This window comes from Rhea americana, unplaced genomic scaffold (genome assembly GCF_003343005.1).
Source record: "Rhea americana isolate MKP2758 unplaced genomic scaffold, rheAme1 scaffold_57, whole genome shotgun sequence".
Taxonomy (NCBI): Eukaryota; Metazoa; Chordata; class Aves; order Rheiformes; family Rheidae; genus Rhea; species Rhea americana.
The window spans coordinates 4,704,567-4,728,491 of NW_028186723.1; the positions used below are offsets into that span (position 1 = coordinate 4,704,567).

Below are 23,925 nucleotides of genomic sequence, written 5' to 3' on the forward strand. Positions count from 1 at the left end.
TCCCTCACTAAAAGCTTTTAAAGAAAAGAAGCTACTGAGAGATAATGGGGAAGGTTGTCTATGTGAAAAATATGCCATTTGAATGCTATAAAGAGAAGGATTAAGTGACAGTTCTCACAAGGAGAGGACACAAATGGAATCCCCAAAAAGCTCTGTGATGTGGATCATTTTAATTGCCATATTCATAAAAAGCTGAAAAGGAGGTGAACAGTGAAATGTAAAGTTCACATACTAAATCATCAAGAGAAGTACAGATGAGAATTGACTGCAAAGAATTCTATTACTCTAAGTAACAGAGTAAGAGCTCCAGATTAAGTCTACATTGATAAAAAGATGCACTGGGAAAACACAATGCTAATTTTACTTATGCAAGGAGGATCTCTGAGTCATTATTACCCACAAACGACACATTGAGATTATAATAGCTAGCTCTGTGAAAATGTTAGCTCAGAATGCCATGACAATTAAGAAAAGTCAAATTCAATGCTAGGAATTATTAGAAAAGAAATAAAGAACAAAACAGATTATTATGCCATAACATGAATTAGGTGAAAGATTTATGTCAATGATTTTGTGCCCAGTATTGCAGTTCACMACACATCTCTGGAGAGAAGCATGAAGCAGAGGTATGCATGAAGAATTCCATTTACTTCATGGGTTTCTGTCTCTTGCTTATCTGTACTCAGCAACTATGACATTCTCTGAAATAGAAGATGGAAGCAGTAAACTGGAAAGCACTAATCACTAGAATATGTTCTCAGAAGCTGTAATTAAGGGAAGAAATAGGATAATGAGCTTATTGATAAGACAATCATCAGGTATGATGCACCTCTGTATTTTAAAGGAAATGGTTCAATAGCTTGGGTGAATTCTGCCTAGCACTGATTCTAACAGACTTAATATGCCCATYATGAAAACACAGCAGTAGCTAAGACAATCGTGGCTATTACCAAGATATAACAGTAAAACACCCATGTGATTACTACACAGAGCAAACACTTTACATGTGTAATTTAAAGGGAACTTCAGGCTTGCAGCAGTTAAGATCACGTGCCTTGAACAATTTGTATTATACAAGCAACTGGGAAACGGTAGACACCTATGCAGTGGAGAATAACACAACACTCCTCTAAGAGCAACAAACAGGTCTGTTTTCTTTCTGCCCTTGCAGAGGTAAAACAAGCTCTGTCTGGCAAGTTCTGCTTCCAGCTCTTTCAGTGAAAAGGTTTCAAGCACCAGCAGTCCCTGACTAGCAACATGCCAGAACACAGAGACCCCCCCAAAAAATCTTTAAATCTTCAAGTAAGTACCGTGTGGTACCTGCTGGAGAAGTCTTTTGCTTCACATTGACTACATAAAGAATTTAATGTCAGACATCTTAATGAAAAAGTACTCTTAACATCTTATGCCTTGACCCACTACAACGTGAGGTATATGTCATTGCTTAGCCATATCTGGTACAGGAACAAGTTACTGTGAAGATGTGAATTTGCAGTACATCAGCTATTCCATGGAAGCTAACTGTGTATATACATTTTAATTATATGCTCACAGACTAATTTACAGTCGCTAAATGTGTCTGTGGGATAGCATCACAAACCTAATCATATGCACCACCTACCTCTATCACCTCTTTGGTAGTAAATTCCTACCCATGCTTATCTTGTTGTACCTTAAACAGATAACTCTTATCCTGACAAAGCACCTCATGCATAGGGTAACATCTACTGAGACTTTCATTTCTGAATTTTTTTTGTACAAAACTGTCTCCCTTGCTGATAGAAGGCAAATGGAGCACAGTGCTAACAAACAAATTACCCGCTATCTGGCAACAGAAACTAGTGATAACCTAGGTCACCTCAGAAATGACAACAGTTTGTTTTAAGGAACGATTAGTTGAAAAACAACACTAAAGAGTCGATTGGCACTATTATTAATTTCATTTTGATGTCATCAGTAGAGGAATCAGCTTCTCTGTTCTGTTAACTAAATCAGTTAGTAGAAGCTCAGAAACAGAAACACTAACCAAGTCMATCTGGAACATCCCAGGGACAGATGGAGAGAAAGCCAGAAGGGATATCTGGATAYTCATATGAAATTTTGGAGTCCTCTTAAACCAGTCATTCAAGCTGAGACAAATGAATTTAATCCTTCCACCCCCTCTGGTAAAGTACAAAGCACTTTGTCAGAGAGCTTCTGAGGCCATGATCAGGTAGTCTGTTTCGCCAATCCATTACATCTTCTGCACATTCTGATAGAAGTCAAGACTTCCTCTCACACATTACTGCGCTCCCCTCTCAAATCTAGTGTATTTAAGTGATGATAAAGATGAAATTTAGATTCTATTAACTTATTCTGTTAACGGACTTCACTGATATAGAAAATAAGTTGTTAAAYCAATATCACAAGTATTTATAGCATAAAAAATACTGTCCTATAAGACAAAATAGTCATCTGTACTGTAATTACTAGGAGAATGACACCTACCAGAAGAAGCCCACCCCTGCTACAAGTCTTCTGTGAGTGCTTTTTATCTGAAGTTTGCAAGCCTACCAAAAGATTATTATTTATCCTAGAATAAATCCAGAATTATAATCTTGCAGTGCTCTAATCGTAGTACCCTCAATACGGTTGATCCTCTTGYATCAGGCTGCCTTAGAGATCAGCAGTCAAAATCTGAGACAGATGACTCATAAACCGCTTCCTAGAAGGAGAAAAGATCCTTCTCCTCTACCAGTCAAAGAATATTTCAAGAGAAAGGTCCAGAGAGAAAAATTCCTAGTTCTATTCCCAGATGATCTTCTCTACTTTATGTAGAGACAAAAGATGAAATATTACTCAGAGTTCTACTCTTCCTCTCACAAAAAGCACAAATAGGTACAGACTGAAATCAGACTCTCTCCTGAGATCTACAGGCTAGGACATGAGTACGTGCTACAGCACTGATGTGATTTGCACACAGCAGTCTAGCAAACCAACTGTGCCAGAGGATTGCACCCTCCCCACTGTTGCACTCAGCCACAGGAATGGCACAGAGAAGGGTGCACCTCACACTACTGAGGCACATTTACCTGTTGTCTGACCTCACACAGCATATTTGTTGCTATTTTTTCATGGCACTGATGCCTTCATTGATTTTCTCTCTTTTCCATGTGCTTGAGCACCAAGTTGTTAAGATTAGACAAGATTTAGAGCAGGAAACAGCTAACGAGAGAAGGCTAGGCAGAGAAGAACCTAGCAGAGGGAAACATTAAGCCTGTAACAGTGGACCTCATTCTCAGTTTGTTTTTAATGCTATTTCCATTAGGGAAGGCCTGGGAGCCACAATAATTCAGACAACTGAGTTTCTAAGGTAGGATCCTGTCAATCCAGTCAAGTGATCCTCTCCACCAAAGATACATTCATATATCATAGAACAGAGAAGGCTAGTATGCTTTCAGGCAAACAGTAGAGTTTTGTGCCATCAGAACTCTTAAAAGCTTTGCTTGGAGGAGGAGCTCTCAGGAAGTGAGAGACAGAACTAACAGGAAACTCTCAGGCACAAAAATCCCAACCAATGTTACCAGAATACAGAGATATGCCTACCAGCAGAGCTGGGAATCTCTCCTCCTTGTCTTTTTATGAATAGTATACAGAGAATAAACAGAACCAAAAAATCTGAAGCCTGCAAGTAAGTTTACCCCATTAGGGCTTTTAAACACTGTTCTCTTAGACACCACTTTAACAGTAACTAAGACCTACAGCACTCTCTTAAGTACATGCCTATGCTTACCTAAAGAGAGAGGAATGAGCACCCCTCACTCACAACTGCTTTTCTACTTTGTACACAGTACCCTACTGACAAAGTGGAATCAAGACATAAGAGATGGTGGTTACAGTTTGCTGGGCAGCCCTTCCCTGCTGCAGTTAGGGGTCTTCACACCAGTATCTGGGGGCATAGTAGGGAGAAGAAGAACAGACGTCTAGTTTCCACACAACTTGCTACATCTGATTGGGTAGATTGGCTTCACACTTCCCACATAGCTTCCTCATTACAGCTCTCCTTACAGCATCTTCAAGTTTGTCCCGATAAAATATAGCAGTTACTCAGCAAAGTAGGCTGAAACTTGACCTACAGTTGTGTTCCATTTTGATATCTCTGTACTCTGCTGTATTCCAATGCATCCACTCTTCCATCTTAAAGAGTTCAACATTTGAATTTGTACTATGAKGGACAATAGATTCTGTTCTTCAGTTCAGAGGTGGGGGGGGGGAGRGAATCTCAGTGTCACAATGCTTCTCCAAAAAGGATGATACTTGCTGCTCCCCTTAAAAGCCAACAGGCACTCACATGCTCCTTCAGACCAAGCAACATCTCATAACACTTGTTTGTCTAAAGCTGAACTGTGTGGAATCGAGGGCAGATCATGCAGAAATCAAAGATTCAAGGCAGTTCTGGTACACAGGAAAGGGAAGATAATTGGCTAGAACTATAATCCCCAAAGTGTTTTAACTTGCTCACTGTAGGCTGAAGCAGGTGCCCTCTAGATGAGTGCCTGTGAAGGCACCAAAACATGTTTTCTCTCAGCTGGATCTGCTTTGAGGACAAGAGTCAAATCCAAGCAGGAGTTTTTTTTTTTATTCTATAGTTCTACAGAACAGTTCTTTCACTGGGTTTGTCATAGCATACATGAGAAACATTTTTTAATCACTCAAAATATTGCTTCTGTGGTTTTATTTACCTGCACAAGGGAAATAATCATGTCTAGGAAAATTAAAATGGGTATAAATACTAAGCACTGCACTCTATTYAAAGTGATTCTGCTAAAGGGATGAATCTTGCTGATCACATTTCTATCAAACAACAGGAGTCAAAAAACTTTCTTGAAAGTATTCATTTAAACACTTCCTCAAAAACTGCATAAAGGCAGCAAGGAGATCCAACTGTGCAGGAGTTGAATGCTTATCTACATAGAATGTCCATCATCYGCCTGCATCAAAGATCACCTTGGCCACACAGTGACAATTTCCCAGAAACAAGGTAGTCAGCAGGACAAGTTGAAATATATTTATACTGTTGAATATTTATATTTTCAAAAGCAAGAAATAAAATTCATCCAAAAATATTTTAATGTAGCAAGTTTGGCTACAGAATCAATGCAACATAAAGAGGACATCCATTGTATAACCAACTTTACTGCTTAATCTTAACAGAGTAAGCTACAGATGCAATAAATTTACCACAGGTCATTGGGGTAAATCAAATAGTGTAATTAGGATCATGCTGTTTGTAGTCATGGCTTTACAGCACCAATGTTTAAACTGGCCAAGTTAGTTTTACTGTAAGTAAAATGCAAGTTTATAGAGAAAATAATTTAGTATATTATGCTGTACTGTTTCATGCTCAGTCACAATGATAAAATCTTAGACAGATAAACAGTCTTTCAGCATTATGTTAATAATGCCAAAAAATACAGAATGTTTGATGCCAAGTTTACAACATAATACAGCGCTTTACAAACAGATGTCYTGTGTTTCATGGCCAAGTGAAAATGCTACATATGACTGAAAAGCATTCAAGCACTATTCATAGTGGGTAAGTGAACCACACTAACAGGAATGCTTTACCTTTGATGGCATTATTGTTCTAGAAGTTTGTGTCCAAATATAATGCAGTGTAAAGTGAATGTTAAAACCCTTGCCTCAAACGTGTGACAAAAGATCTACACATTATTTACAAACTCAAACCAGTAAAATCATTTTAAAAATAGAAAGAATTGTGATCACTTGATAAAGCTGACAAAGATTGTATACTCTATTATGTGAACTAGAATTGTAATGAAGTTGTAAACAAACTTTAACAAAATTAGGTTACTGCATCTATTCTTAACTCAAGAATATTGTCATCTCAGCACACAGATTAAATTAAAAAGCTAAGGACACTGTCAGAGTTTTCATTTTTGTTTAAAGCCAAAAATGACTAAAAAAATAGAAGATGGCAAATCAGTATTTATTCCCTGTTAGCATTAACTTTTCCTTTGCGTTGAGCTGGATTTAAAGCCCCTCAGTTTTAGCCTAATTCTGCTTCTACTGAAGTAGCTTGGAACAAAGTTGGAACAAACACTAAGAACATTTGAAAATTCCTACTAAGAGTGGTTCTGTTTTCTACTAATAGGTATGAGATCAGATTGCTGCCATTGTTCTACAAAGAAAAAACCCACTGAAGTAATAATTTTTAATTTAAAAAGAAAAAAACTGCCAAAATTAAATAGGCTTTGCAAATATGCAAAGAAATATATAGGTAATCAGACTGGACTCTGTTGATCACAACAGTATCCTTTTCATTCTCATCCCCCCCCYTTTTTTTTCCTCCCAGCCTCCAAACTGAAGGCATTGCCTAAGTGATTAATGTGAAACTGATAGAATTAAATTCATTTACACAAAGTCAAGCTACAAAGTAGAAAGAAAAAGAAGTTTTGTCCCTGCCGCATCTATTTTTTTTTTGTCTTTTTCCTGCATTTTGTAATGAACTCATACAAGCATAAAGAGTGAGTGAGAGAGAGAGAGAGAGAGAGAGAGAGAGAGTGTGTGTGTGTGTGTGTGTGTGTGTGTGTGTGTGTGTGTGTGTTTAATGCAGGCATAAGAGTTATGTGAGACAAAACTGAATAAACTTCTGCTTCACTTCAGAAAGGTCTTACATAACCAGCTCATTTCTCTTTGTAAATAAAGCTGATAAAAAATAAATCCATAGTCACCAGTTAATAAAAAATCTGTAGTCAAGCTGCTCTTTCAAGTACATTTCTCCCCTCATAAAYGAGCTGCATCAGCCATACTACAGATTAAAACCTATGTCATAATGATTAAGATTCAGACCATAGGGCCTGATCTACCGATCTCAGTCTCCTCAACTGCATCCCAGCTGAGTTCACGCAAGACTGGAAGCAGGGAGGGTGACGGGTACATATGGATGCATTACGCCACATTTATAACTTGTTCTTTCTGTTGTGCGTCTCTTGCAATTCAATGTGGTGATACCCTGACTGCATCTACTATCACCTTCCCATCACATCCCCTAAACAAGAGAAATGGCACAGGAGCCACAAAGTGATCTCGGACAGGTACCATCATCCTCTGACAATGAGGTGCAAGTCTGCCTTGGGCTGATGGAGATACTTTGTAGACCTACTAGACTGGAAAATCTTACCCACAATCCATCCTAAAAAATTTAGCTATGACAGTTTTTTTTTTATACAACACGGTATAAAACACATCTTAGCATTTCATTCCATCTAGAATTCACATCTTAATCTATTGCAATTATGGAAGCCAATGAAAAATTAATGAGAGGGATTCTACAAGAGTTGGTCCCAGTATTAAACATCAATATATATGAAAAATAAAAAGGGACAAACCATCAAGTCACTGTTAGCGACAGTCGTAAATTCAACTTTTCATCTTTGCTTCCTAAATTCATTTCCTACTGATGCAAGAGAAAAGCGTGACTTTGCAGCATGTTTGTTCACATCAGAAGTTTTCCCTCAGGAACATATTTTGCGATAACAAAATATGGTCTATAAAGTTGCAAAGTGCACAAGCTGAAGGCACGGAGTACAAACATACAGGGAAACAGATTTTAAAACAGAGGAAGTTACAAAAAAACAGGCTAAAAAAATTTAAAATTTAAAACTCCCTGACAGAAAATATATTTATATGGGACCAACTCTTAAAAGGTGATAGCATTTTTGTACTAATGAACAAATACTGCAAAATAATGAAACTTTATTATTATTAAGTAAAAGCTCCAGAAAATACCTTAAAGTTTAAAAACTAATACACTGATGTGTTAACTAGTTTTAAGAATGTTCTTAATATTAAGAAAAGAGTGCAAAAAAGATTCTTCCATTCTAATACTTTTGGAAGCTGCTGATTTCGGCTGCCCATTTCCACTTTGAAAGGATTGTTTTTCAAGGTGTGTTCCTCATAAAAATCGCAGAACAAGAACTTATTGAGAGACTAGACCAAGGAATCACGTCTTTCAAAGTCATCCCAATTGTAGCAGCAACTGACATTTTATTATATAAAGAAGAAAGTCCAAAACTCTTCTTCGAGGCATAGTTCGTATCAGAGCTCGAGTATCAGCAGTTGCCAAAGGAGGCTCCGGATACCACCTGTGCTCCTCCAGTGTCTGTTCTGGCTAGGATTAGAAGCTGATCCAGTATATTCACTATCTGTACCCCCTGGAGCTTGCACAAGCTGATGAGCCATCTGAAATTATATAAAAAAGTTGAAGAAATTCTCTCACATTAAACTTGCACTCCATGTCCTTTGTCCCCCACCCCCCTCAACAATCCTAAAAACAACATTACCTGCAAAACATTAACAATGTAAACTGAAGCTGATGTATCAATTAAACAGCCATTCATTTATTTCAGATTGTAGTAAGAGCTCAATGCCGTATGACATTTTAGAGAAGGATATAAAGTGATCATGCTTAAAGCACCATAAAAAAATAGGCAGAAAGAATGCAATAAAGTGAACTGAAATCARCAATAGCACCAGAATAGACACCATTATTCAACTCCCATGGCTACTTAATGAAAAGCTATCAGGACCTTATTTCTAAATCCTGACCTAGAATATATGGGACTAGATTTTCTCCTGTGTAAACTGTTTACTCAGCGTAGAAAATAGTCACCGATTCTTGATGGACTGGTTGTGAATGCACACCAGTTAGGGATCTCTGGAATAGAGCAGCCAATTGGGAATGGAAATATCACTCTCCTCATTCCGCACCCATCTCCAAATTTTATCAGAGGAATTAAGAAAATAAAGTGAAGAGCCTCACAGTTAAACCTGCAGCAACAAATTTTATCTACAATTGGAAGAGAATTTCCCTGCTGCAAGACTCTTGAACATTTGTAATCAAATTGCAGCTTTCAGTATCTCAGCTCAGGTTATTTTTTATATTAAAGACATAGTTGACCATTCCAAGTGGTAAGTACAACCTCTCTAAACTTTCCACTCTATGTACAAAAATAAGCAAAGAGTAATTTAGACCAGAGGTGGACTGGCTCATCATTTCATTGCCTATATGTGTATACAGACTAGGTAAAGACTTTGGGCAATCATGCTCTTAAGACTTCAGCTGTGTGCTTAAATGAAGCACAAGCATCACAGCATCAAAACCTCAGTAGCTAGGGTATCTTTCTACCTTAAAAGGCAGCTGCAGAAGCCTTGCAGTCAGCCAGGCTCTGCACCTGAAGTGTGTACTATTACTCAGAATGCTAGTGGTTACATCAGCAGACAGCTAGCTGCATTTGACACCTCCTTCTCTCCTCCAAAACCCAAAGGCCCATCATTACTTGTATGCCCAATCTGCAACAGGCCACAGCACACTAAAAGGCAGGGGTAGAATTCATATTCAGTGTGCACCCACATTATTCTTTTCCAAATTTGTTCATAAATTCTGATTATTGTACCCCTGCAGAGCCACATCGGACAGTGACCATCTGACATCCCTCAATTTAACAGAAGAAGCTCTGCTTACTCCTTTGAGAATACTCTACTAGACAGTTCTGCAACTATCTAGTTACAACTGAGCCTATGTTTCCTTGGCACACTTATGCAATTGTCAGGCAAGACTGTCAAAATCCTTATTAAAAGAAATAAAATCCTCATTAAGAAATAAAGCCAAGACTACTGCTTCTAAGCTGCCTGTGAGGTCTATCATTCTATGAAAGGAAATTAGATTTGCAATAAAATATAAGTAGGACAGTTCAAGAGGAATACCAGCTAGAGAAACACATGCACAAAAATAGTCCATCTCTTCTTGCTTTCTGGCACGAACTATAACCAGAGCTAATAAAATACTAGAGTACAAGATTCATACGTACTGTAAGTTAACTCTTCTCCAGCTCTCTTGCGTGACTGGTCACCCCTACAGAACAGCAGAAAGATAGATATTATATGTCTACTCAATTTCAAACCATCTCAAACTTACTTCTCAGGACAAAAGCACTGCTCTTCTCAGCCCACATTTTATGGCTTTGTTTTCAATGCCTTACTTTACATACAAATCTATCCAAAGAAAGTTCTCTCTACAGAAAGTCAATGAACAAAAGCAGTTTCCTCTCTTTCCTACTTTACAAATGGTGAGTCTACAAAAGCATTTTCATTTGGATCAGTAGTACAATTTTGAAGCTCACTCATTTACCAGATTTTGTAAAAAGAGAGAGATTACCTTTAAGTGAAACTAGAGCATGGAATCCAGTAGCAGGTTTAAGATTTACCATACCCATATCAGGCATGTGTTCAAACTATGGGGCCCAATTCTCTCTATTCCATTGTTGACAGTAAAGACRGAAGTTTTTTTTCATGCAGAAATAAGTATAGCAGAAACAGCACGGTAGCTTCCCCAGCCYGATCTTGGTTTATCGGGCTACTATAAACGTAGTACAGTGTTGTGGCAAAAGTGCTGTGCTTCTGCCTAGACAGATCAGTAAAAGACCAGACAGCAATAGGCACAGTTCTGTGCAAACAGTATAGCTAAAGAACATTTTCTGCTATCCCTTCTATTGTTTGCTCYTTTTTTTTTCCCCAAATCAAGACCCACTCAGAAAAGGAATGTCCTTTTACAATAAATACTAAAAATAAATAATAAATTTACAACAGTCAATTGCACTGTTTTAATTAATTCTGGGGACAGGGAGAAGCAATCAACTGACATTTTCAGAAACATCATAAAAAATTATCAAACCATCATTTTATAGAAAATAAATGGCTTAGGTACAAGGCTGAAAGAATGATTGTGTCGATTAACTCAAAATATTTCTCAATATTTCTAGGTGCATACATTTTTACAGTTTCAACATTGTCCAGAACAACTGCTGTTGAAGGCTAATAATTATTACCTAGTAAATCCATTCTGCATAAGCTCTCTTTGAAGTTTCTGGTCTTGAGCAGCATATTCCTGAAGCTCAGATTCCACAGCAGGGGGTAGAATGTTTGGGATGAATTTTGAAAATAAAGCTGGTGCCATCTGTACCCATTCTGTAAGAAGAGCGAAAATGACAAAAAATAAAACGTGGAAGAGGGTTTTTTTGTAAAAAAATTATATTCTGAAAAGAATTAGCATTTTTGATCTAATTTAAAATAACTTTTAGGATCCTGAATTATATATATCAGGCAAAAATCACATGTATGTTTATTTAAGAGCTTTCCCATCAAAAGTATGCATCACCATTGGTACTAAAGCTATGTAATTGTAGGACGCATTCTTTGAAGTCTTTCACTTTTGTAGTCATTTCCCACAGCACATATGAAATGCTATTAGTTCATAACAGTAACTATCCACACCTTTTATACRAACATAAACAAGGTTAAAGTGTAAAGAATCTGGACACCATTCTCAATATTTCACTAGACACTTAGACCTCAGAATCCAAGTCTTAAAAGTAGAATTCAGATTGTTAAAATCAGATGTCTACATCTAGATTAAGATTTTTTTTTTATTGCCCTCCTTGTCGTTAAGGTGAAAGTCGTTTCTTGTTGTGCCTCACAATAAACCCATGCAGATAACCTCAATTATGACATTACGAAGCTAAACAATCCCAAGGATACACACAACCACTAAGCCAATATACCTTAACAATCAGATCATCTGAAACAGTTTCCTCAGGGATGCTGAGTCAGAACCTCCTCTTCACATGGAAAAAAGGGATGCTTTTAAGTATATTCACTAAGGCACACAGCAAGTTTTTATCCAATTCCAGGGTATGGTTACTGGTTGAGGTAAACTAAGCTCCAATTACTTCTACTTTGACAAGTAAATATTAGGATTAGTAAACATTGAATTCCTGGAGAGTATTCTGCTGAGACATACCGTAACTGGAGTCCACACTCCAGTATTAAAAAGATCAGACAGTCCTGGAGAATTTACTCCTTAGCCTGTGAGAGCTTATGAGTCAGGTTAGTATTTCACAAGTTCTTTCTCAATAAAGAAAAGTTTTAAACTGCAGCCAAACATTCTAATAAAGAAATCCTCTAATAGCTGTATTCCTAAAGGGAAAGAAAAATGAGAGGACAGTTTCTAAAGAGATCGATTGCACATTTCTATGAGCCTGCTGAAGAGAGCTGCTCTGGGCTCCCCAAGTTCAGCCGACAGGGAGAACATTTTTAGAAGAGTGGCAAAACTCTCCATTGCCATTACCCTTTTTGCTCCTCTCCAGTTAGTCCTGTTACTCTTCCCACCTCATTGTTCTGTAAAAGTATTTTTAGACAAATGCTATTCTTGAAGCTTAGGTTTCTGTGTTTCAGTGTGACACCATCGTAGACTGTGTGGAAACTTACTGTGGAAAGTTACTCAGTATCTTCCCACCTCTGAGATTGCTCCATAGTCTAAGAAAAGGCTTCCCAATGCTGGTCCAATCCCCCAGACACCTCTCAGTGACCAGATTTTCTGCTTTATTTCCATGGTTCTCCATTTAGTCCTCTATTTCCATGATACATAAAAAGGAACATGTCCCATTGAACAAGAAATGCAGCACAGTATACATAACGTGGGTAAAAAAGAGAGGAGTAAGGAAGAGGCACTCCAAAAGTTCGAGAACCACTACCTTAGACAAACTCTTGKTGTAATTGTTTCAGAATTACTTCTCAAGGACCAGCACCAAAGAACACCTTTTTTTTTTTTTAAAAAAAAAATAACAGAAGTGTTTCCTGTGCTCCTTTTGTTTGAATGATGTTAAAGTTCTTTATTTTCTTTCTTTTTTCTCTCCTTCAAACAACAATCATTAGCTTTGCTGAAAGATTGTTCATTTAAAATTAAAAAATAAAAGCTGTCTGACCACAGTGCATATAATACATTGAACTGTTATACTCTGCTTTAATAGTCTGCTTTATTCATAGAAGACAGATATTCTTCACAAGYTTGTTCTAAAATTGACCATACAAACCCTAATCATCACCTGCACATAAATCAAACTTGCTCTTAAACTTATCTGAATGCTTATTTTGCATGCAACATTCAAAAACACTACACAGAAGATAAAATTTGTCTAGCAAAATATGAACTCCAATCCTGATGGATATCTGGCTGAAGCACTTAAAAAGAAGACATGTTCAGAGTAGGCAACACTAACTCCTGATTTTTCTGGAAATCTTGCTGGACAATATTTGGGCATTTGCACCAAAAGCCCAGAACTTGAATTAATACATTTTTTTAGTCTATATTACTAATTCCCAAAGTTATAAAGAAAGAGTTTCCAAAATTAAACCTTCAAATTCAGAAGACAAATGGAAAAAGGAACAAGTAGTATTTTGGAAGCCTTCCATATTCCTCAGGCATGACTTACAACATATAAGAGTGCTGCGTTAGAAATATGAAATCCAGTCACCTTCAATTGCAGAAAAGTGGTTCGTATGCTATTTTGCACTTTGCTTAAAAAAAATGTGAACTGCCATTTAAGCACAAAAATCAAGTCCATAGCAAACTTCAGGCACCGTTTATCTGTGGGTATTTTAAACACTTCCTGCACTGCTAAATTCTTTTCTAATACAGTCTAGAGTTCTACTGAAGTCTCCAAACCTCAAAACAAAGTTTTCAGTACAAAATTGATTAAAATCTACATGACGGGCTTCCTGTCAATGCAATTATTGTTGGACAAGTTGCCTATGATGTACTCAGGAACTAAGCTCTTCCATGAAACAGTATCAACTAAATAATGGTTTCACAGAACAAAGCCATTTATTTCACGTCAAGATCAGGCCTTCTGAAGGACTATTTGCAATAGAACTCTCAGCATTTCATTAGTTCCACTTCTAAATTTCTGCCATAACTGACTCATTAAATAGCCTTCTTTCCTTATGTGTATAAAGCACAAGAATTATGCTTCCGTGTCACTTTCACTTTGGGGGTGGGTTTGTTTGTTTTGTTTTTAGTAAGATGAATGATATCCATGTGGACATCATTCCACCTTGTACAGGTCACAGAGATGGGCAGTAAGCAGTCAGGGCCATTACACAGTACAGCTAAACATTATGATGGACTGCATCTTTTTTTTTTTCTTTTTTTAAATACACATAACATGGTGACTACATATTTAGGGAAACATTTTAGAACCACAGTATGAGCTACTCCTAAAGATTTTTCTTTTTTACCTGGTCTTAGTGTATACAGGCCTTTCACAATATTTGCCATGGTTGAAGGAGTTATTTGAAACGGTGTTGACTGAGCTTCCAAAAGTAAAGCTGAAATAAAATTGAGACATAATTAGCCATCATCTTAGTCAAAAAGAAAGGTTCCTACACATATAGTTTTGTGTAAAAGAAACTCGTTAGTTCTACTTTTTCTGTTATCTGATGTTCTCACAAAGGAAACAGCCAGGTATCTGACTGACAGCTTCATTCAGGAGTAATAAAAGATGACCTTATGTAAGAGTATCCTATTCAAATTATGCATAATAAAAATGTGAAATAAGTTATTTTCATCCTTTTTCAGTTAGGTATCTGGACCTGTAAGGATATAAAAACAAACAAGCAAAAGCTTTTTAAGTATTCAACACAGAACTGAAGTAAACTATTTTTAGAAGTAGTCTCTCACTATGAACACTGCTGTGGTAAACACCAACAGGCCCACAAATCCTTGCATGATGGTATTTAACATCTTTTTCATAAAATGGAGGCTGGATTGAAGATCTATGAATGAAGTACAAGTAAGTATGAAAATGAATATGAAATCAAATAAGAAAAAGTTGTTTGTTCTTCAAACAAGAAAGAACATTTCTAATTCATTCTTGGTATCATCTGTAGTAAACATATCAATAATGCATCTGTGTCTTGTGGAAAAACCTGTTAGTAGCAGCAGATTGTATTTGTCTATTTTATAATTCATATATATGCACAAACCTCAAATTAAATTTAAGCCAGGCTAAAGGCTCAGGTATCATAAAAAAACAAAGAAACGAGTAAAGTTACTCCAGCTGCTGCTTCTCAGTTTTTAGTTTTCTACAAAGGATTCGTGCATTATATAACCTACTATATAAAGGAGAAATGACTGTTACCATTYTATCTAAAAGGCATATCTCTTCTGCTTGCAGTATGGATACTTTTTTTTTCCTTCCCCAACTCCAGAACTTCTCCAGTTCTATCTTTAGCATCTGCCACTATGGCACTTACCAKAAAAAGGACAACTCTTGCATATTACCCTGAAACTGGGTAAAGCAGCTCACAAAATAGGGAGACTGACCAAGAAAACAATTCTTCTCTAATCTCTCAATCCAAGTYAAAGCAGCTAAATATAACTGTTACAGATAATTTAGTTTACAGATAACTTCATCTTAAAAGGGCCCTTCCACAGTTGAAGCCCTGAAATGCTAAGAGCCTATGATTTGATTTGTAATGACTCATTACAGCCTCTTCCCTAAACACTGTTCTTAAAACAGCTTCCTGGCAGCTAAGAAAGTTCCAATTTGTAAAACTGAARAGAGAAGGCTTTACAAGGCAGATATATAGATATAATACATAATCCATAAATTATCATGTTTTTAATTAAACTATAGCGACTTCAATACAAGTCTCACCAAAAGATCTCTAAAATGGCCAAAGAATTGTAAATTTGTTATTCATATTTTCTATCATACTCTAACATGTTCTATTACGCTCATTCTATATACACATAACAACTTAAAACAGAGTAAATCTAAGCAGTAATATAGACCACAAAACCTGGAGTTAAGTCACTTGAACATTAAAATTTTAAAAAATTCTAAGAAACAGTTGGATTAACATAGCTACCTCAGTTATTACTGGTAAACTGAGAACTGCACTCTCCAGTAATGTCCAGGTTATAGTCAGTAAAAGCAATTTAAAAATATTTCAGAAGCTATTTCATATACTTGTACACGGACAGTACATACTGTGGGAGAAAAAAGCCACTCAGAACTGCTTGGGGGACAAATTCAAACTTTAAAGCAAGCTACCCCACAGCTACAGTTACACATGTAACTATTTATATCCTTTGAGTAAATGAGAAACTTCAGGGCAGATGCATTCCATCCATTTCAGCTGAAATCTGAAACAAGATGCACATACCTTGACCACGCCTTTACATATACTGTCACCCTACAATTCACTTTTTGAAAAATAATACAGAAAAGTAGGTGGCAGAGACAAATGAAAGTTGTGTTTTATGGTATATATGGATCACAGAAGAGTTTCCAAGAGGCTTAGAGTCCTCTAGATTGTCTCCCAACCTCATTCCTCTCAGATATGTCTCATGTATTACAGACATGCCAGGTGTGCAACATGTTCCTCTTTTCTTTCAACTGGTGAAAGCCAACACTGCAACCTGTACACACACCCCACAAGCAGTCCCTTAATATGTTCAAAGTGCTGCTGGATGGCAGAATTATTTGCGTAAGTAATAGTTTAATATAATAATCAAGGATAATTCACTAGTACAAACATGCAGTATTTCTCCTAGTTTTCTTCTGAAGCTAATTTTCACCTATGAAACTCAATTTCACTATGATCCTATTAGATCACCTGTGAATAGATGTATTTGTGATAAGTCAAATGATCAGTAATTTTTTTTATTCTAGATTGTTGACCATACCCCAGGTAGAAACTAATTTCATGAACAAGATCAGTGAGAGAATTCACCTGGAGATCAATTCTCTTAGTACAGAAGTTATCTTCTTCATCAGTCTGTTGCAGTGTGACAGGTCAACACTTCTTTGGTCTTGGCAAACACCTTACACCACATGCTACAATGCAAGTCTAAATCGCCCACTCCTGATTTACAGTCATGCATACAAACACAACAGTACTATACTCAACATGCCATTACTTTGTTATATTATTGTTATTTCCTGTTGTTTCTCAACCAGATTAAAAAAAAAGAATATTTAATTCATTAAACCCTACAATACAAATTGCAATCCAGCCTATACTTTTTCCAAAAGCTAGATATCAATATCTAAAGGATGAATAATGTCGCTGTAGGAGATGTATTTTCAGAAGGATTCCCACAGAAATGAACAGGACTCCAAATCTCTCTGTATTTGGAAATCTCAACTCAGTTTTATAGACAAAGATGTAAATATAAAATGGATGTAACTCATTCACAAAGTCATCCTCAATTTTGCAATGAAACCTAACGAATTCCTACCCAAACGTTCAATCCAATATTACTTTTTAAACAGAGCATCATTTGAAAGCCGAGAAAGAATAAGAGCTGGAGCAGCTGTTACAGACACAGAAGTTAGTTTTACAATCTTACATTTACAAAATACCTGCAATTCATAAAGTTTAGGCTCTTACTTTTTTAATGTGAGTCTATAACAGAAGCTACGTAGACTCCTTCTACCTATTTCTAAACAGCTCTGCCTGCAGCACTTACATCAATAGGGCAGGGCAAGGCAGAACAAAATAAAATCTCAGGTGAACAACAGTGGTAATGATAGACATGATGCTATCTGACCACCTCCACAATGTTTAGTTTGCAAAATGCAATTTTACTTCACAAGTAACCAATATGCAAGAGATTTAATTAACCGCAAATAGCTTTGAAAATAACCCATGGCAGAATCAAAGAATAGAAGTGTGGGTTCCCATGATGAAATGCTTTGAATGCAGAAAGCTGTAAGATGATTTAAAATATTGTTAAACTGTAGTAAGACAATACCCGTAATTGCCTCAGGATACTGGAGGAACAGGTGGATGAACCATACTGGAGTCACTCAGATATGAACCTGCAGCACTTCAGGTACTCTGCAGTAACCAAGTGTATTCTATTACTCCATAGTAATACTGCAGCAGATTATTCCTTAATGAAGGTTTAAGCTACTTCATAATTACAGTGGGGTACTTGAGGCAAGATAAAGAACTCCAGTAATCACAAGAGGAGTAGACAATATGCTCTAGACAATAGACAATACAAGTTCATTGGTTCATAACTCAAGATTTACTTGCCAGAACTAAGAGTTCACTATTCTAAGGTTCTTTTCCTATCCTTTAAAATTCCTTTCAAAGCAGAGTTATTTCGCTTGGCAAAAATGTATTTTTTTCTGGGCAAACAGTGAAACTTCTGCATGTAGGCTCACAAGATTTTTCTTCCCTTGTGGTGATCAAGTAGAACTTCAGAATAAAATATTTTAACAAATCATATACAAGTATGGGTTAAGGCAGATATGCTCAAAAACATAATTATTCAACACTTTAAAAAAGTGTAAAACATATTCACAATAAAAGCATCTCCAAAAACTTTCACAACTAAAGGCATTAATTAGCCATTTCACTCAAGTCTCTCTAGAATAATTAAAGACTGCAACAGAGAAGCTATGCGGACTCCTTCTACCTACTTCCAGACAACTCCATCTGCAGTATTTTGCACAGATAGGGCAGAGTGAAGCAGAATAAAACCAAATAGAGCTAAACAGAAGTAGAACTGATATGTGTAACAAAGCTACAAAATAAAATAAATTCATTAGAGAAAACTTAATCCCAATGTATGAACTCTTTAGTACTTAACTCCAATATTTATACTACTCCTCTGAACTCATGGGAATTTGCAGAATAATCATTTTTACATTTCCACAGAATTTGAGTCCTTACACAATGGTAAGAATGGAGATTCTACATACACAAATGCACAATAATAACAATAGAATTATAGTAACTGCACAGTTTAAACAAAGCTTAGTTCCTTAGCACAGGTTTATATTTTTACAAGAACAGAAGCCACTTCTGAATGCAAAACACAAACATGAAAGGGAAGAAAAAACGCTAATAAGTGCACACAAGCACACACAGGTAGAAATAACTGAAGTATCAAAATGATACGCTAACACGACCATGTAGTTGGAAGTGCCATAAGTAAGCAGTTTGATATAACCTAGTCCCCCCCACCCACCCACAACAGGGAGAGAATACTACTGCTCTTAACAAAGAATAAGAAAAATTATTTTCCTCAGATTCCGTCTCTAAATCCCTCCTCACCTTTGTGACCAGTTTAAGTTATTGTTGCTTCTCAATACCAAGATGCTGCAAAAACCTCCCAGAGCAGGGTTACAGTCTAATGCTCAACTTCCTTTCTCTAGCTTCTAGGAAGAGAACAGACGTAATTGCTAACTCTTGTAATTGAAAACCAATTGATCCATCCACAAGCAGAAACAACAGTACACTGTTATTCACTTGTTTATTAACGTTTAAAAGTAAATTTGCTTTGGGCACAAAGCTGTTGATCTCCAAAAAGATAAAAACAGTTGTTACTCATAAACCACTCTCTACCACTGATTTTTATCTACTGCAAACACCAAGAATTATGAGTTTCAGGACCTGTTAATTTATTTTCATCACTAAAGACACTTAAAGTTCATATAATTTAACATTCTTCTAAACACAAAAAAAAACACACAAGCAGGATGTTTCCATGGCACTGAGATTATATGTCAGAAAACCCAGGTCTATCCTACTAGAAAAGACAGTGACTGCACAAGGACAGAAAAGCTGTACTTTTCAAATTTTACTTTTTGCAGTAGTCTCATGCAGGACTCAGCAGGAACAAGGACAGCATTCTCCACCACCACTTCCTCAATGGCAAATAGGTATTATCTGCATCTTTTCGTATTTCRGAAGCTCTTCTAAGTAAGATGGTGCATTTTTGCTTGTTATATTTAGTTAAGTAGTTTTACACAGAGTAAGTTCTCCTAAACCTCCTTACCAGCAAGAGCCAGCTTTAAGCTTTASAAGGAAAATAATTAGGTTATGTTCATATGGGGTCTACTTCATATTATTTCATATGAGTCTACTTTCTTTTGATGAGCATCAACTTGACAAATACATGCAAGCATGTATTTCGCATAAACATGACTGTGTTTGTACATCTGTGTACCGTATAATTTTCAATAATATTTAACAGCTCAGAAGCACTCTAGATACTAACAGACTTTTTTTTTAAATTTCCCCTGTCCAAAAAGTTGGACAAGTTTGCCCAAGTCAAGTTCACTTACACAATACTGCGAATAAAAAATTCTCAGCCTTGTTCACAGATACTGTCCATTTTTTTTTTCGTTTTGTTCAAATTCTCCCACAAAAAAACTTGGTATCCAGAGCTCATTTTGCATCTTCCTACCTTCAACTAACCAGCACAAGGATTGGGGCCTTTTTAAACAGTAGAAGTTTGAGCAAGATCGAACACTAAGAAATCAGTGCTTCACTTTCCCTATCTGCTAGTCATCTTTTGACTGGTTGTTTTAAATGGAGTAGGAACATTTTCTTAAATCGAGTGAACTTGAAATGTAATTATAGTCCTTCCTGAATACAACTTCAAAAAGAAATGCCAGCTTCCAGGCTTTGACAGAATGATAAGATTCTATAAACAGAAGTCTCGGTGCATGAAAAAACATACTAACAAGTTTCCAGAGCAAAAATAGATGTTATTCTTTCCCTCTAACTCTAGTTCTCAAACTGATTAAACTGATTTTTTTTCTAATATATGGAGTGGAGAGCACGTTTCTTCATGCTGAAGTGGCAGCTACATCTCTAAGAGACATCCAAGAACTCCATTTTTGTACATAAACTAAAAATTCAATGACTAATTTCCTAAGCACATCTACTCAAAGCCTTAATCTTTTTCCCCACAATACACCTTTCTGCTGAACCAAATCTACATTCAAGTATCAGAAAATAGTATCTCACATAGTGGAAGAGTATACCCGTAAGTAAAGTATAAACACACCCAGATATATATACTGTTTTCCTATAGCCCTTACACTTCTGAAAATGAAATTAATAAATCCACATCTATTCAGTAAGCTAAAAGAATAMGTGAGAAAGACAGAAGACAATACTACAACTTTCCCAGTACTTCTGCAGTACTACACCACACGCCATGCATCTTCAATTATTTTCCAGTAAATAACCGAATTTCCTAATTAGTAAGTTTAGACATTTATTTAGACAYACTTCTACTTATTTTAAAGGCACCACTAAGATCTAACAAAGTTAAATCACAGTTAACAGTTCATAAAAGTCTTTAGAGTAAAACATATGCTAAACAACTTAGTTTTAAGAAGTGAAAGTAAGACTGAAATGAAATCCAAAAGGTTAACAGTGCTCACCATATATAGCAACAAAGCAGGCAGCAGCTTTATTAGTTCAATGTATTTTTCTTTTGATTTCTGCAAACACCACACAGGYAGGGAAAAGTAGGAGATACCAGAATTTTTTCTCTCACATCACAGTACTTTTCCTTTCATTACAACTTTATAATTCCTATTTGATTATCATAATAACAAGTCACAGAAAATGAATTATATAGCAAGACAGTTCTGAAGATACTAATATCCTAAGAATCTGACTATGTAAGACTTTTGTTTTCTCATTAATATACACTTTTTCACTGCCTAGAACACGCACATACAATTAAATTGAGGTCTTGTGATAGGCAGACATTACCACATTTCATGACATTCTTAAATCTCTCTAGCATAAAGTAAAGCATCAGGTCCACAGGTTGTCATTTCTTGTTCTCCTGCTCTTTTCTTGGTGACTTGATCTGCTACAAGGCTAAAAGCTGTTAGGAGGTTTTCCAGATGACAGAAACAAGTTGTCACTAGAAATCATCATTTCCCATTCTTYCAGAGCACAAGATTCCCTAACCCCAGGACATAAATCTTGTTCACTCATTTCTCTCCCAGGATGCCCAGGTTCACAGTGACCCAAAACCACAAAGCCACCTTCCTCTAGCCTTTCACTGAAGAAAACAGAGCATTACCACCTAAATAGAAAGAGAAGAGAAATACAGCTTGATGCCAATCACCTTAACTTGGTCTCTGTATTGCATACAGATAGTAACTGCTTCAGAAAAGAGATGCGGGGAAGCTGGATGAAAACAGAGACTCAGCAGGGCCAGCATACCACAATGTAGGGTGTAAGGCTAGATAATGAATTCCATACAGTTCTGAAGAACTATCATACTGCATAAAGCACCTACCACTGCAGTATTGCCGAGGTGTTAGTAAACTGCCCGTCACTAGTGCAAACATTCTCCAATTTAAACTCCAAGACTGATTACCTCAGCYTTTGCTATTTGTCCTCTCTAAGAATAACTCTGCCAATAGCAAGATCCCTATGCCTACCCGAACACACACTGAYGTCAGCAGGGCTGCAGGCAAGCACAGAGGTTCACCACATGGAGTTAACTACACGAACACTTAAAGGGAAGCTTAGCACTAAGCATATTTTATTTGCATTACTCCTTCAGCTTTACAGAGAAAGGGCTGTCAATATTAGGCAATTCACTAACTAGTTGGGAATTCTATAGTACAGCATGACAATATCCTGTATCTTCATTCTTTGACCATGCCATATTCTTATGGCATCCATAAATATTTTAATAATGAAATTAGAAAAACAAAAGCATAAATAGCAGCACAATAAAAYGTTAGTTATCAAAATCATGACGCATCAAAATCATGAGTCTTAAGAGAAAACATACACTGCTTCTCCAACATACTGGGGCAACCATGACTTCATCGAAAATCATGCTAAAAAAAACACAGCTGAAGTGTGCCATACTCTTTCACACAGAATAAAAGAAAATGCATATGTTGTAACAAAGGCTCAACTTCAAAACATTTTTTACCAGTAACTAAAAACAAAACAGAAAAAAGCCAGCCTTCCTCAATATGCCTTGTAAAGGAATGTATTTTTAAGTCTACTAGCCATTTGTCATTTTCTCCCTATTTGCTGTGGATTTCTACAACACCTGAAAAAATGGCAGCTTTCCAGACTCTCAATTTAAGAAAAAGTCAGTAAGTTTACTTACGCATTAGGTTGTAAATGTGCTTTTCTGCAACATGGTCCGTAAACAGCTTTATAAGGTCATCTTTTAAGTCTCTGTTAAGCTTGGTTTCTATGTAAAATTTATTCTGGAAAGACAGACAGAAGCTTTTACATTTGGTTTTCATAAATTAGGTAAACGCTTTCCCCTGAGTAAAAGCAGTTCAAAATTTTTAAACAAATTATTTGACACGTAAAGCGCTCTACTTAGTAACTACATTTATGTTGTTCAGAATTGTTCTATGCAATAAAAATGTATTTAGAATTATGAATGCACATGCTACTGTTCATACTAATGAAACTACTTACATACTTTGAGTTAACAAAAATAAAAAGAAAYATGCCTAGAAGGCCTATGGGAATACACTTCATTTTAGAACTTTATGAACACTATAATACCAAAATAGGACATCATGTTTATAACAAAATAAACATTTTACTAGTGTCTAAAAATGATTAAGCCATTAAAACAGGTATATTGCAATAATAAATCATYAGTAGAGCTAGCTGCTTTTGTGCTTCATTGACAACCTCAGAGGATCAAGAGTCAAAATAAATTAAAACAATTGCAGAAATCAGTGATATATACAAAGTTATACAAAATTGAACTATGCTAAAATTTTTAGAATTTTATTACCTCGACCCATTTGGCATTAATAATAAATTCTTTTCTTCACTCCTCAGAGGAAATTCTATTGGTTGATTCCTTGAGGAGTTTTAAACCTAATATTATATTTCATGTTATTCCTCAATTCCAAGTCTGCAATAAATAGCAAGATTTCCTGTCTACATTTCATTCATAGGTGGGTTTTAGATACTGAAATAAATAGCTGTTTCAGAATAAATCTGCTATCTTTACAATACTGATGTACAGACAGACGTATTGACTTCATTTGGACAAGATATATAATAAAAAGTTAACTAGACATWGTAACAGATCAACTTAAGTGTGCTGGTACATTATTTTTGATTATCTGGAACAGATTTATTGRTTGTAAAGAGGAGTTTAAGGGGAAAAAAACTTCTCATAATTTAAATCGAGTCTTCTTCTGAAGCATTGAGGAATTTAAACAAATAGAATACAYCCTCAAAAAGCTATTAGAA

General features: G+C 36.2%; 1 protein-coding gene across 3 annotated transcripts in view; it reads right to left on the reverse strand.

The window, feature by feature from the left end:
- Positions 1–5,091: 5,091 nt before the first annotated feature.
- Positions 5,092–23,925, reverse strand: part of CACUL1 (CDK2 associated cullin domain 1) — a 41,673-nt gene continuing 22,839 nt past the window's right edge. For 2 of the 3 annotated variants that reach the window (XM_085319049.1, XM_085319047.1), the window contains 5 exons: positions 22,808–22,910; positions 14,137–14,226; positions 10,890–11,028; positions 9,873–9,916; positions 5,092–8,244 (listed from right to left, as the gene is read on the reverse strand). In XM_085319049.1, coding sequence (XP_085175175.1) covers positions 8,204–8,244; positions 9,873–9,916; positions 10,890–11,028; positions 14,137–14,226; positions 22,808–22,910 — 417 coding nt within the window. In that variant the 3' untranslated portion in view covers positions 5,092–8,203. The remainder of the gene's footprint in view (positions 8,245–9,872; positions 9,917–10,889; positions 11,029–14,136; positions 14,227–22,807; positions 22,911–23,925) is intronic. The other variant, XM_085319048.1, reaches the window with a different exon arrangement.